The following is a 14,152-nucleotide window of genomic DNA, read 5'->3' as shown; positions in this document are numbered from 1 at the left end:
CCCAGTCCCAAACCGCAATCTAATTTGAGGCTTACCATTAGTGACCTCAGGAGTCAGTGACTTCAAACAGCAGAACTGCCTGAGAGTTTTATTCTCTTCCGCTTGCTACCCAAATCAGGGACATAACTGCACTGTGGTCCAACAAGCTACTGTGAACCTACACAGCAAAGATATTAGGAGAGGATGGGCGTGGCGGTGCATGCCTCTGAACCCAGCATGCAGGAGACTGAATGAGGCAGGAAGACCAGCCATGAGCTGGAGACCAGTCTGGACTACATGGTGATTTTTGAGGTGAGATTGGGCTACAGAGCAAGACCCTACAACAACTTCATCATCATCATCATCATCATTAACAACAACAACAACACATTTAGGTGAGGTTGACATTTTATTTGTTTGTGGTGCTCAGGAGGAAGCTCAGGACCTGGCACATGCTCCCACAGCACTGCTCCGCTGATCTAAATGTCCAGGCCACTCATAAAACACACTTCAAATGAAGAATGGGCACAGCAACTTCGAGCCGATCTGATTTCAGCAAGCTCTGGCTAGCAGGACTTAGTATAATGCAGCCTTTTGGTTAGCTATACATGGAGTCTTAAAAGATGACCATGTCATTTTATTCCCTGGAGCAGTTTACTGATTAGTATCCTTGTAATCCAAAGGAATTACTATTTGTCAAAAGAAGATCCCCTCCTGTGAATGAGCCCTTTTGAAACTGGCTGCACAGAGTCTGGATAAACAGCAATAGGTCCCGTTGGTCTGATATTGGTCTCAAACTATTGCTACACCATTTAATGTAATGAAAGAACACACTACGTGCTAAGAAACACATCTAAAAATAAAAAGGTCCTTGGTAAGATCGCTCATAGGCTAACTAGAATTCAGCCCCGTAAAAGCTTTTCAGTCATTCACAAACCCACAGGCTGAATTTGAGAGGTGCGGTAAGAAAGCACACAGGTTACTGCAGTGTAGCCCGGCCTGCAGAGCGGGTTTCCAGACGTGGCCTCTTGCTGCTGCGCTGTTCTTCCTTTGTGGACCTGCGCCTCAATACACCGTCTAGCATGCAAGAATAACTTCATGTCAGGAAGTACACATAGAACCCACGGGGAGGAACAGGTATTTATCTTGACCTTCAACTTCTCACCCATCTCAATATCACACACTCTAAAATGCATTCAGCCTATACTAATTCCAGACAACTCAGATAATACAGTATCTGATAACCCTCGAAACCTGGATTCACTCAGCAATGGAGAGCAGCTAACTCACATAGCTTTCTTGGGGTGGGGAGTACACAGGAGCCATTATTCATCTGGAACAGACACAGACTCACATTCGCAGGCCCCCAGCATGGGAAGCTGGCCTTTGGAAGGGGCATGCCAGGAGAAGGACTGGTTTCAAGCTCTTCCTGGCTTTTGGTCTCTACAGTTTTACTGGCACCATAATGTACATGTGCTTAAAAGATATTGAGAGTGGAAAACCCAATTTATTTGGCATAGTTACACACCCATGAATCCACTAGTGAATATACTCACCACCTGCAAGTACCCCCCCACCTTCCAGCTTCTTGATAAAAACTGCCACAACTGTCTTCCCAAGGGGAGCTGGAAGCCCTGCCCCTGACTTCTTGCGCTATATTTGAAACACTCCAAATATATTTATGATTTAGCTAGATAATAAAACAAACATTTAGGAATCAACTATCCCCCAAAGAATTGTCTTGCTCAAATCGGCAGCAACTTTGTATGGGGACAGTAGAACATGCTGTCCAAAACAACTATGTCACCACTAATGCCCACATGCTGCCCCATCTCATTCCCCTACTTCAGCCCACTCAGAGGAACTTGTTTATTAGTTCACTGGTTCTTAGACATTGGCTTCCTCTTGGATACTCTACAGGTTGTTCTGGGCAGTTTACTGTCTTCATTCAACACTATATTTCTAATTCATCCATACTGAAGAATGTAGCCATGGACCATTTATTTTACTTCCTAGTAGGTCCCTACTGTGTGAATAGAATATACTACATACTTCTTTAAAAATCCTATCTCTTAAGAAAAACTTTCATGTCATTCCCAGCATCTGTTCTGAAGATCAGAATTACATTGAACTGTCTGTCACCTACACTCGACACAAGTTCCTCCAGGGCTTGCAAGCCAACTTGCTGGGCCATGATCATCTCTAATCTAGACAATGTATCTTAAAGTTCCAGTCCTGCCCACCACACACGGGAACTCTGAACGCCCATCTTTTGCTCCCTCGGCCCTTGGCGCCCTTGGTAGTGTTCTCAGAAAATGCCTGAGTCTGCTCACAGATTACCAGACATTTGTTTCTGCTGCTGTGAAGTCCTTGCTAGGAATGTATCCTAATTTCTCAATTACTTTCTTTTATAATCAGCATTCATCTGTGTCCTAAACAGGATTTATATGTGATATATATACAACTCTAGGTCATAAAAACATGTAGTATTTTTTTTTTTAACCAAAAAACCCACCTCTTTAAATTATCTTTTCCTCTACTCTTTAATTCTTGGAATTTAGTCTTGAATATTAGTGAGGTAAGAGCTCGTCATCATGTTCTACACGAACAACCCACTTGCCAGCAGTATGCATTAGGTAGTCTATCGTTAAGCTGTATCCCTCCAATACCAACGGTGTGCCCATTATACAACAGCAGCTTACCTCACCTACTGGCTAACAACTATTTTTCATTTTTCCAAATTTCATTTTCAAGATTCCTTACCCTTTTCCTAATACTTTGTTCACATTTCGCCCATGCTGCCCCCCAAATCACAATCTTCCTGCCTCAGTTTCCCTGGAGCAGGGATTAGATGCATGTCAGCACATGTAGCGTCACTTTTCAATGGGCTCGTTCACTTATATTTTACACTGTCTGATGGTTCCAGCACAAGTCCCCAGGTCTAACTGTGAGCTGACTGCTACCGTCCACCCCATGCATGGAGTCCACTCTCCTTCACACCTCCTGGCCTGACAGTTATGTCAACTCTCATCCCCTGTGAGTCCAGCTGATGCTGCTTCCTCTTAAAGACTGCATTTGCTTCTGTTGGGGGACCCCCAGGAGCACCTGAGAGCAGCCTCAGGCTCAGTGCCCACTCTCAGCAGATCCCCACTGCCTTGCACGGTAGCTTCCACGGCTGTGCTGGATCACCTCTGACTTTACTGTTTGCTTACTTTGCTACTCAGATTCTAGCAACATGTTCCTCTTACCTCCAGTTCTTGAGGGGAATATGGGTCCCTGAACATTTCCTTTATTGTCTTCAAAGTCTAGTATCTATTTTTAAAAAGTACTTTACTTAGCTCTGTTTCTACAGCGTAGGATACTTGGGGCAGGCCTTCACAGTCCCACCTCCCTTCTGTGTGTGCTCCTGCCAGTCACTGAGATTGCATGAAGCGGTATGTCTCCTTCCCATTTCGACAGCTAGTCAAAAGGATATGACCTGGAGTCAAGCTTCCGTGTGGCAACAGAGCTGAAGTCTGGCTTTTATTTCTCTGATTCTCCTGCCTGTTTCTTCACAGATTTGAAGTTGAAAAGGGAACCACATACTGTATGAGTCCATGTATATAAAATGGCCAGCAGAGACAATGCACAAAGCTGCTAGCATTGACTAGGCTGGGGTGGGAAGGACAGGGCGACTATAACGAGTATCATGTTTCTTTGTACAGTAATGAAACACTCTGGGGTTATACTGTGGTGATGGGTACACAGCTCTGAACGTACAAAGGCCATGTAGTTCTGTTCTTTAAAGGGGTGAATTCATGGTAAGTAAATTATACACTATGAAGCTGTTCCATAATTGAAAAGGAGGTAAGAATGTTATTTATTGGTATAAAATTCTTGTTTAAAAATGCAACAAAACATAAGCTGAGCTTAATGACTGTCACAAGAAGCAAACAGTTGCCTGGGTGGTTAAGAACACTGCCTGACAACCAGCAGCCTTCCTTGTCCTCACGAGATGTCACGGGCAGGCATGTCTTCCTCCTCCTGAGATGCAGCTGTGGGAAATCCTGGACACAGGCCTTAGCTGATTTTAAGTGGCACATGTCTTCTGTTCCGTGGCTTGCCTCTGCACCCTCTTAGTGGGATCTTTTGATGGACAGATGCTCTTAATTTTACCAGACAAAGGCGTGTGTCTTTCTACCGCTGGCACTCGACATTCCCTCCCTAAGCACAGCAGCACTTTCACTGCCCCTCAAACACCTTGGTTCAGGGTCACATCTTTGATCTGAATTCTTAATGAAATTTTAACAAGAAATGCGGTAGTTATGTATTTTTCCAGATTGTAAATAATAAAAAAGACATTCATGTTTTCCTAGAGACCTTTATATTTCTGGATTTTTCAAGATAATCAAATCATTACTGATCTTAAGAAAATATACAAGAGTCTCCATTTACTTAGAACCCAGACAGTCACAACTGAGCTACTATTTTAAAATAAAACTGCAAAGCATCATGTTCAAAATCATACACTTATGGAATTGTAAGAATTCTCAAAGATATATTACATTCAATATGGTTTTTATTAATATGTAAATATTAAATGTGAAGACTAGTGACTCACTTGTGGTAATTTTTGCTTAATTCAGTTATTGAAATAAACAGAATCCTTCTATTCTCTGAACATTCTGGGTCACTGTGGTTTTATTCTAGAAGAACACAGACACCCCTCCCTCATCACTAGCCCTCACGCATCTGCACTCCCTCTCACTCCCAAGAAGCTTTTGCACTGGTGTAGAAGAGGGTTGTTGCTCACTGTTTCAAACAAAGGCAATTTGCACCTTCAGTTTTCTAGTCCTATGTTTACTGGAGTAGTCAGCAAGCAGCAAGCTCCTCACATACAGAACACATGTTTACGAACAAACTGAACGAAGGTACCTAATCTGTAGAAGAGAATATCCTGAATCTACCCACACACGGCTCCATCACCTGATCCTAGAAACTCGCTCACAGCCTCAACAGAACACTTAGAAATACTTACTTTCTCTCCTTTCAGGCTCATTTGGATCAAGACTGTAAGCTTCAGATGGGTTCAACTGCCACTGTGGAGGTACAAATATTTTATTTGTATGTTTAAAATGAGTTAATAAGTGGCATATCAATACCTTGCTTTCTATTACTATAATAGCTTTTAAAAGTACAAGAAATGGAGTTAATGTGTCTATGTCTACATGCCTAATAAGGCATTGACCTTGAATGACCTGGACTCTAACAATCCTTTACACTGCTTCTGTAGGTGATAAACAAAAGACTAGAGAAGTGTAGTAATTGCCCCAGGTCACAAAGACAGAATTAGAATCTGCATGCCCATGATGAGCAACTCAGCCTATCTCCAGGACCTTCTATGGTGTTTCTTTTGTTTTTAATGTTTGTTACTATTGTTAGTTTTATTATTTTTAATCTTTATACCACCAGTGTTATCAGAGTTCCTGGTGTTTGACAAACATGTAGTTAGATAATATTAGAGCAAGAAATGTTTCTGAATCACATTTCCCTGCAACAGTCTTCCCACGGTTCAGTATGAGAATTTGAATGCAGCATTACTTAGATTTTTGTCCTCCATCAAGGCTGCCACAGCATGATGTCAGCCAAGCTTGGCCAAAAGGGCTTGAGAGGAGTGAGGTGCATGTTAGCAAAGAGGGAATCCACCAGGCAGTCTCATCAGATGATTTGGCGTCAGTACTCTGGGTTGTACGGATATTCTTTTATAATCACTGTCGTCTTAGGCAGCAGGCAGGCAGGCCTCCAGTTCCTGTTGAAGCTGAAGGTGGTGGCCATCTTCTCCTCACTCACCTGGAAGTCAAAGTTCTCATGGATGTGTGCTGCTGACACAGACTTGGGGATCACTACCACATTCCTTTGGATATGGAACCAAATCAGAAGCTGGGCTGAGCTTTTTCTTGTGCTTTGTAGTCTCTTTATTCTTGGGGTCCTCTAGTACTTAATGGTCCTCTGGCTTGGCCCAAGACCTGTCTAGAGAGCCCAGGGGGCTATATACAGGCTATGATGCTGATGACCCTGGAGTGGCAGTACTAGGTCAGCCTGTCCAAGTTGAGGTACGGGTAGCAAGCAGCCTGGTTGGTCACTGGCTTATGTTTAAGTCCAGGCTTATTCAGGAGCCTTTTAATCTGGAAGTATTTGAAGTTGGAAACACCCAGGGCTTTTACTAACTTTGCATTCACCAGTTCTTCCCTGACCTCCCATGTATCCAAAAAGGTTATTTTACTGGTGAGAACATTGACTTTATCATTTTAGGGGAACAACTCCTTTCTGGGTTGAAGTCCCTGTGACCAGTGAATAAGACAGAGGTCCAGATAGTCCAGTTCCAGCGAGCGTTGGTGGTATATTGGTGAGCATAGCTGCCTTCCAGATAGTCCAGTTCCAGAATGTCATCTGAAAGGCTCTGTTCAGCAGTGTTCTCTCAAAGCAGGTAGACCACAACTTGCTGCTGCTGAAGAAGTCCTCTCACTCCCAACTTTCTCTCTGATCTTATCTTGGATGGTGTCTCCCGCTTCATCCTTGTTATAATAAGCATATTCAGTCAATATGGCAATATCCTGCACTAATGGCCACCTTCTTGGCTTTCTTGACTTGGTCTGGGGGAGACTTCTAGGTACCCAGATCCACAATGGCCATCTTGGCTTTGGTACTGAGCTCCATGAAGGTGCCATGGTTGCTGCAGGAATTTTTCTGAGAGAGTAGATATCTGCGTTGTTTGTTGTTGTTGGTGGTGTGTGTGTATGTGCTATTCAGATGTGGATGTGTGAGTGCCCACGGACTGGTCAGTGGAGATGTCAAGCATCCTCTTCTATTGCTCTTCACCTCATTCCCTTGAGAGAGAGTGTCTCACTGAACCTGAAGCTGGTTTTCAGCCGGGCTGGTAGCCAGCAATTCTTAGCAAATCTCCTCCTGTCTGGGTGTCTTCCTTCCCCCGCTCTGTGGTTACAGGCGCAAGTGGTTATGCCCGTGTTTATGTTAACCCCAGAGACCCAAACCCAGGTCCTCAGGTCCGCACAGCAGGCACTATTTCCCCAGAGCCACCTCCCCAGCCCCCTACGGAACTTTACACTAGCTACAGAAGGCCTGAGCACTAGAGAGTACAAGTGTGACCCGGACTTCGGTCACTGCTAAAACAGGATGGCTCGGGTTAGCCCTGGAGACAAGAGGATCAGGAGGGGACGGCTCAGTGGGTAAAGAGCTGGCTACGAGCATGAGGAACTGAGCTCAGACCCCCAGGACCCACAGAAATGCCAGGCACAGTGGTGGGTGACTGGAACCCTGGACTGGGGATGAAGAGGTGTGTGGATCCTGGGGGTTCACTAGCCAGCCTGTCTAGCTGAAATAGTGAGCTCCAGATTCAGTAAGAGAGCCTGTCTCAAAAATCAAGACGGAGAGTAATAGAGAAAGATGACATTAACCTCTGACCTGGATATGACCACTCATCAGTGAGCTCACACATACATGCATGTGTATAACACACACACACACACACACACACACACACACACACACACACACACACACAGAGAGAGAGAGAGAGGAGGGAGGGATTTTTAAAAGTTGTGTGGGAAGTACATAAGAAATTTTTTTTAAAAGGCATGTTTTGAAATACACCAAACCACCCAAATCTATTAATTTGAGCAAAATAGTATAAATCAGTAACTCTAAACTTTCATTTCAAAATATTTATATAAAGCCTTTTTTTAACTATAAAAATGGAGATAATGTAGTTATCCAACAGAGGAAATAATTATATAAGCTAGGTATTCAGGCTGAATATGTTAGATTACTAAATGTAATTTTTTAGGAACTTCTAACAGCACAGAAAATACATTAACATGTTGACAGTGGCATTTATAAGTTATAGAATAATATACATTTTGAAGTGTTCCTAGTCTTCTACAGTGAGCACACATTGCTTTAATAACATATACATGTGGATACAGTACATGTGTGCTCTGGCTCCCTGTGCTCAAACTGTATAGAACAGGAACATAAGGCTGAAACTTTAAAACAGTGCTTTATAAACTTGGCTACAGTGTTTATAAATTCTAGACTGTTAATGGGGCGCTAGATGCCCGGATTAGCCCCTGGCTGACACAAAGGACTCTGTGATCCTGGACAAGATGGTTCTACCAGAGCACCACTTGGATAAGCGGGAACTTTGGTTGGATCCTTAGATTCAGCAGCAAGGTCACACTTTATTTCTTGATTCTGTGGCTCTATCATGCTCATTGCATTATGGAAACAGAGGGTAATTTGATATCATGTCAACAATCTCTGGGAAAATTTTTTTTTTCAGAATTCTTACAACTTTTTTGTATGCTTGAGAGTATTCCAAAGTAAAACACATTTTTAAAGCCTAAGTAGAAAGAAGTATGTTAAAAATTCTGAGTTTTCCATGAACCATCTCTATCCCCTTTAAAAATTATTAAGTATGATATGTGCACATGAGAATGTGCGGACAGTGTTTGTGTGGTGTGATTACTTAAATTAGTTGTACCTCTATCCAAGCCCAGAGAGATGGTGAGCCACCAGAGGGCATTGAGACTTGGAAGGCCAATGTACAACTTTGCAAAGTTGTAAACACATATGCAGGGCAGAGATCCTTGGTAAACTTGTACACATAAAAATAAACTCAGTGATGAGAACTCACTCACAGTCCTCAAAAGGTGAGAATCACTAATTCACAATATTCAGCAGGTTACCAAACGGGAATACACTTTGGGAAAAGCGCATGTACTTACTGTAAATTTGCGAACGCCCTCAAGCTCCCCAAACTTCATATAGGAGATGTCTGCTTTCTTTTTTCCAACATCTACATCCCCAGCATAGATCTGCTTTATGCCTGCACCTTTAATTAAAGGCACACATTCATCACAAGGGCATTTTGTCACAAAAATCATACTGCGTTCTTCTGGCTTTATATCTTGACACCTATAAAAAAATTATAAAACATTACAAAAACTGTTATGAAAGAGCAAGTAAGTCTTTAGGGACATCCTTAAACTTTAAATTTGAGGTTTTGCAAAAAAAATATTTGTAGTATTACAAATAATGATCAAGTCATATTCTTGCTAAATTGGCAAATGTTCAAAGTATGCAAAAATATGACAATCCTTAGAACTGAAACTCTTTGATTGCAAGGTAAGACATCAGTATGTTTGACATCCTATTACAAAGGAAGTGAGAGCAGAGGATGGGGGAGGGAGAAATGAGTGTGCACACACGGGGAGGTCCTTTCTGCATATGCACTTCATCATGGTACTGGAGAACGGGGTTCAGTTCCCCAAGAGCTGAGTAACTGTCTATTAGCCCTTAAGCCATCACAGCAGCTGGAAGATTGAACTCTACTGGATATACACTCCCTTAATGAATAAGTACTAATGCCGAGTTTCGAGCTACAGTTCTCTTAGCCTTCCCCAATCATAACTTTTTAAAATGTTTTGGCTATGATGCCTCAAACCTTTGTGGAGAGTAAACAAGGAAAGCTGCACAGAAGACGACGGGAGGCTAGCAGAGGATCTTCTCGGTGCATGCTGGGGTAGCCTAGACTAGAGAGGCTCTCGTGTGGCTGCAGGTCTGGCGCTAACTCTGCTCAGCCAGCTGTCTTCAGTCATGCACCTTCTAGATCTGCCTTGCTGAGTTTCGTTCCTGCTCCCCGAGGACAGCGACTGATACAGGTGCTGTGTGCAGACACCCCATCTGCTACCTCAGGCCCTGCCATCACACCTGTCTCCCTCTACACTCTAACTGGAATACGAATGTGTCTGAGCACATGAGAATTCCTCTGCTAGGGTGGTTTCCCTTCAAGCCATCACCCCAGCCATCCTCTCCAGCTCAGCTCAGATGCCAGCTTTTCCAGAGAACTCCCCTCTTGTCCATGACAGCTGGATGCCCACAACACTGCCTGCCTCACAGAGTCCTGCACATGAGGAGGATAGAAGCTATCTGCATGTGTGGTTTGAGCTCATGTCTTCAGAAAGTGGGGAACTTCTGGGAGGTGGATCCTCATGGAGAAGGCCTGTCACTGGTGCCGGGCCTCAAGGCTTCTCGCCAAGGCCCATTCTTTCTGTCCACTCTGCTTCCCGACTAGACACAACTAAGCAGCCTCCTCATGCTCTGGTTGCCGTGCCTTCGAGCTGGGGACCACAATCGACCCTTTCTATAAAGACGCTTCTGGTCAGCAACAAGAAAAAGAACTAATACCACATGCCCTGCACTGGAGCACCCCCGGGACAGGAGCCTTACTAAGGACAGGAGTCTTACTCAGCCTTTAGTACTCTAGCCCCACCCCGTTAACGGTAGATGCTGAGAAGTTTAGCAAACACAAGCTAACCTCCGAAGGAGGGAGCTCTAGCTGTAATCTCTGACAGAACACTTTCAAAGTTTCTTCTAGAATTTCATATACGAGTTCAATAGTTACCTCATTCTCCTCGCCGCTCCAATCCCTCCCACTCCTCAGATTCCTGGTCTCTTATTCTTTAACTCTGTGTGTGTGTGTGTGTGTGTGTGTGTGTGTGTGTGTGTGTGTATGTGCACATGTGTGTTTATAAATACAACCTGCTGAGATCATTTAGCGTTGTGCATGTGTGTTTGGGGCTGAGCTCTTAGGATTGGCCAGCCCATCGGAGAGCTCACCCTGGAGAAGACTCATTCTCCTTCTCTCCACAGCTATCACTTGCCTGTTGCTCTTCTAGGGGATAAAGCCATGTGAGAATTTCCCCATCCACTGTGACATGTCAGCTGGTGGTATCATTGTTCGAGTCTCATTTAGGCAACAATATTATTGGGATTTCCTGGGTGCAGCTTCCCTGTCATATATAGAAAACACTGTCTCAAGCAGATATCCTGCCCTGGTCCTCTCACACAGAGGCTCTTTAAAACCCTTAGTTCATAATAAAATCTGTATGAGTGTGGCTAGTCTTATGTCAACCTGACATAAGCTGGAGTCACTGGAGAGGGGGGAGCAGCAGCTGAAAAGTGTCTTTAAGTTTAGGCTGTAGGTAAACCTGTAAGGCAGTTTCTGAATTCATAACTAAGGGGGAGGGCCCAGCCTACTGTGGGTGGGGCTACCCCTGGGCTGATGGTCTGGGTCCTGTAAGAAAACAGACTGAGCAAGCCATGGGAAACAAGCCAGTAAGCAGCACTCCTCCATGGCCTCTGCATCAGCTCCTGCCTCTAGGATACTGCCCTGTTTGAGTTTCTGTCCTGACTTCCTTCAGTGATAGACTGTGATGTAGAAGTATAAGCCAAATAAACCCTTTCCTCCCCAACTTGATTTTGGTGATGATGTTTCATCACAGCAATAGTAACCCTAACCAAGACAGCATTTCATAAATGTATGGGCTCTAAATTTAGAAAACAAAGAAGATACTAACATCCAAAAAGAAATAGCTGGGCAAGTCCCCAAAGACAAACTTCCAATAGTTTCCTCCTAGGGAGAGGAAGAAGAAAGAATTTCTGAAGAACAGAAAGAGCTGGCAAGTCCATGACCATAGACTCCAGTCCCGGAGCAGGACCAAGCTTTATCACAATGCTATTTCTGACAATACTGCTTAAGAGTTTAAAAGACAAACAGATGACAACAAAAGGAAACTAGCTCCAACCACCCTCTGCTGTATCTTAAAGGAAAGAAAGCGAAAAGCATCTCATACCTAAACGTCAAAGCATTCTGCTCGGCATGTATGATGTATCTGAACTTGCGTATCTCTCTGTCCTTGTGCTTGTCGTCCATGTGGGGGAAGTCAGCGTACTCAGAGCCCACGGGAAAGGCATTGTAACCACATCCTACGAAGTACATAGCTCCAGTTCCGTCACAGCTTCTCTGCAAGGGTCAGCAGGAGCACGGTGTGAGTTTGAGAGTTCGGAAAGGCTTTGCCCTCGTACTTCATGGAAAGAGCTTCACTCCATTTCTATAACAAATGGAGCCATCGGGAACTACAAGATCTGAGCTGGAGAAATGGCTGACCTGGTAAAGGTGTGTGCCCCCAACCTGGTGAGCCGAGTTTGATCCCTGGAATCAATGGTGAAAGGAGACAATGGCTGTGTGTCTTGATGCACATACATCCCCTCCCACAAATAAAATTTAAAAACTGAAATAGAAATATAGCATCAGTTCATCTTATAGCTGCCTTCCTCAGAGGTGACCTCAAGGTTGTCTTTGATGTTAGCAGTTAACACCATTGTCTTTAACTTATAAATCATTTTACTTGATCTAGACAGTTCTCTCCAAACAAATCATAAATTCTAGGGATCAAAAGCCATGTTTCGTACCTTGTTTCCAAACCCCCTTGACACACATTAGATTGCTATGCACACAGAAGTATTGTTAAGTAACTGAGAATTTTTTACCCACTGTATTGCACTATAAGTCAGAAAACATAAAAATATTTTGAACCATTTCTGTTGTTGGGCTAAAAATGTGCTATTGTGATTGAGTTGGAAAATAAAAAATATACCTTCCTTTAACTTTCTATGTTTCTGAGCATCTGTCATATGTACACACGATCATAGAACTCACCTGGGTGCCTCTTTCTTATTTCTCTTGAGCAAGGTCATATTAGTGTTAATATCAATGCTGTATCAACTCCTGGGATGACAATTTCTCACCGACAGTGTCTACAATGATTTAGAATATGCTACAGGTCTCACTAAGTATGCAAGTGGTACCAACAACAGACCTATCACTGACTGTAAAGTTTAGTAAGAATCATTATCTGAGCCAACAAAAGTTGTCAAGTATTTCACCAATAAGTGTGTCTTGACTATTTACCAAATGTCAATCATCATGCAGATCTCATTCTTTTTTTTAACTTGTGTATGTGCACATGTATGCATGCAGGTACTCACTGGAGATCAAACTTGGGGCCTCAAAAATGCAGAGCCAGCATTCCACAACTGAACAATATTCTCAGTACTACCTCCATCGCTTAACCTTAAAACTACCTGGAGAGTAATGTTACCGTCCCTATTTCCCTCACAATAACTGAGGTCAAGAAGGATTAACTACTCAAGGTCGAGAGTTAGCCGCACAGCCGAAGCGAACCTCACACACTATCTATCCTCCAGGTAAAGGGATATCATTCTCCACAAGGCAGTGCAGATGTAGACAGATGCTGAATGGCTTGCTGAGCAGCCTCTTAAACATCAACCAGAGTTCCAGCCACAGGCCAGGTGTGTGGGGCTCATAACACAGTTGCAACCCAAACAGCTGCCTGCATGAGTCTTACCTGGGACAGGTTGGGGACTGGCCACAACTCTAATTGGGGATATGTGTCATGTAGGAATCACACCAAATGCTATGAGAACTTTAGGCAGAGAAGCTATTCTAGTAGGAGTTCAGGGTGGTAGTTATTAAATGCTTCTTAATTCTGGTTCCTCCTAACCCATATAACTCTGAGTTCTCATCACCCTTTTTGTTTACCTAATCTCTATTTCCCTCTTGTCCAACTTCTTTTCATAATGCAAATCGTTTTTTTTTCTCGTAGAATATTCTTGGACTGTACTGTCCCATACAATAGCCATTAGGCACACATGGCTAGTCTAAACTGGATGTTGCAAATACAAAATGTACACAGAAGTTTGAGAACTAATATTAAAATATAGACTATTTCATTATTCATTTTATGTTGTTTATATGTTGAAATGTTTTGATTTTTTTTTTTTTTTTTTTTTTTTTGGTTTTTCGAGACAGGGTTTCTCTGTGTAGCTTTGCGCCTTTCCTGGAACTCACTTGGTAGTCCAGGCTGGCCTCGAACTCACAGAGATCCGCCTGGCTCTGCCTCCCGAGTGCTGGGATTAAAGGCGTGCACCACCACCGCCCGGCTGTGTTTTGATATTTTTGACTAAATACATATATTATATTTTGCTTATTTTAACTGATCCATGAAAATATCACAACTATCTATGTGGTACATGTGATACTTAAGTCAGATATAACCTATCTATAAATTACCTACTGTTTATGATGACAATATTCAAACTCCTTTTTCCTTGGACTATACACACATGATTATCATCTAGTCACCCTGTAACGGCACACCAGAACTTGGCACTCCTCACTCCTCTCTAACAGTAATTTAGTCCTCACAATCCACCTCCCGTGCCCCACCCGCTGACTTCTCTTCCCAGTCTC

General features: G+C 43.2%; 1 protein-coding gene and 1 pseudogene across 5 annotated transcripts in view; both read right to left on the bottom strand.

Moving 5' to 3' along the window:
• Positions 1-375: 375 nt before the first annotated feature.
• Positions 376-14,152, bottom strand: part of Cdadc1 (cytidine and dCMP deaminase domain containing 1) — a 32,438-nt gene continuing 18,661 nt past the window's right edge. For 2 of the 5 annotated variants that reach the window (XM_052733063.1, XM_052733068.1), the window contains 5 exons: positions 11,987-12,031; positions 11,673-11,842; positions 8,763-8,952; positions 4,997-5,057; positions 376-1,056 (listed from right to left, as the gene is read on the bottom strand). In XM_052733063.1, the coding sequence (XP_052589023.1) occupies positions 959-1,056; positions 4,997-5,057; positions 8,763-8,952; positions 11,673-11,842; positions 11,987-12,031 (564 nt within the window). In that variant the 3' untranslated portion in view covers positions 376-958. Of the gene's footprint in view, positions 1,057-3,811; positions 4,251-4,996; positions 5,058-8,762; positions 8,953-11,672; positions 11,843-11,986; positions 12,032-14,152 lie in introns of those variants that run through there. The other 3 variants (XM_052733067.1, XM_052733064.1, XM_052733065.1) reach the window with 3 other exon arrangements.
• LOC128107796 (aldose reductase-related protein 2-like) lies at positions 5,064-8,244 on the bottom strand (annotated as a pseudogene).

Source organism: Peromyscus californicus, unplaced genomic scaffold (genome assembly GCF_007827085.1).
Source record: "Peromyscus californicus insignis strain IS unplaced genomic scaffold, ASM782708v3 Scaffold_12__1_contigs__length_115047231, whole genome shotgun sequence".
Lineage (NCBI taxonomy): Eukaryota > Metazoa > Chordata > Mammalia > Rodentia > Cricetidae > Peromyscus > Peromyscus californicus.
The sequence above is the reverse complement of the archived record's forward strand: the minus strand, read 5'-3'. Positions and strand labels throughout refer to the sequence as shown.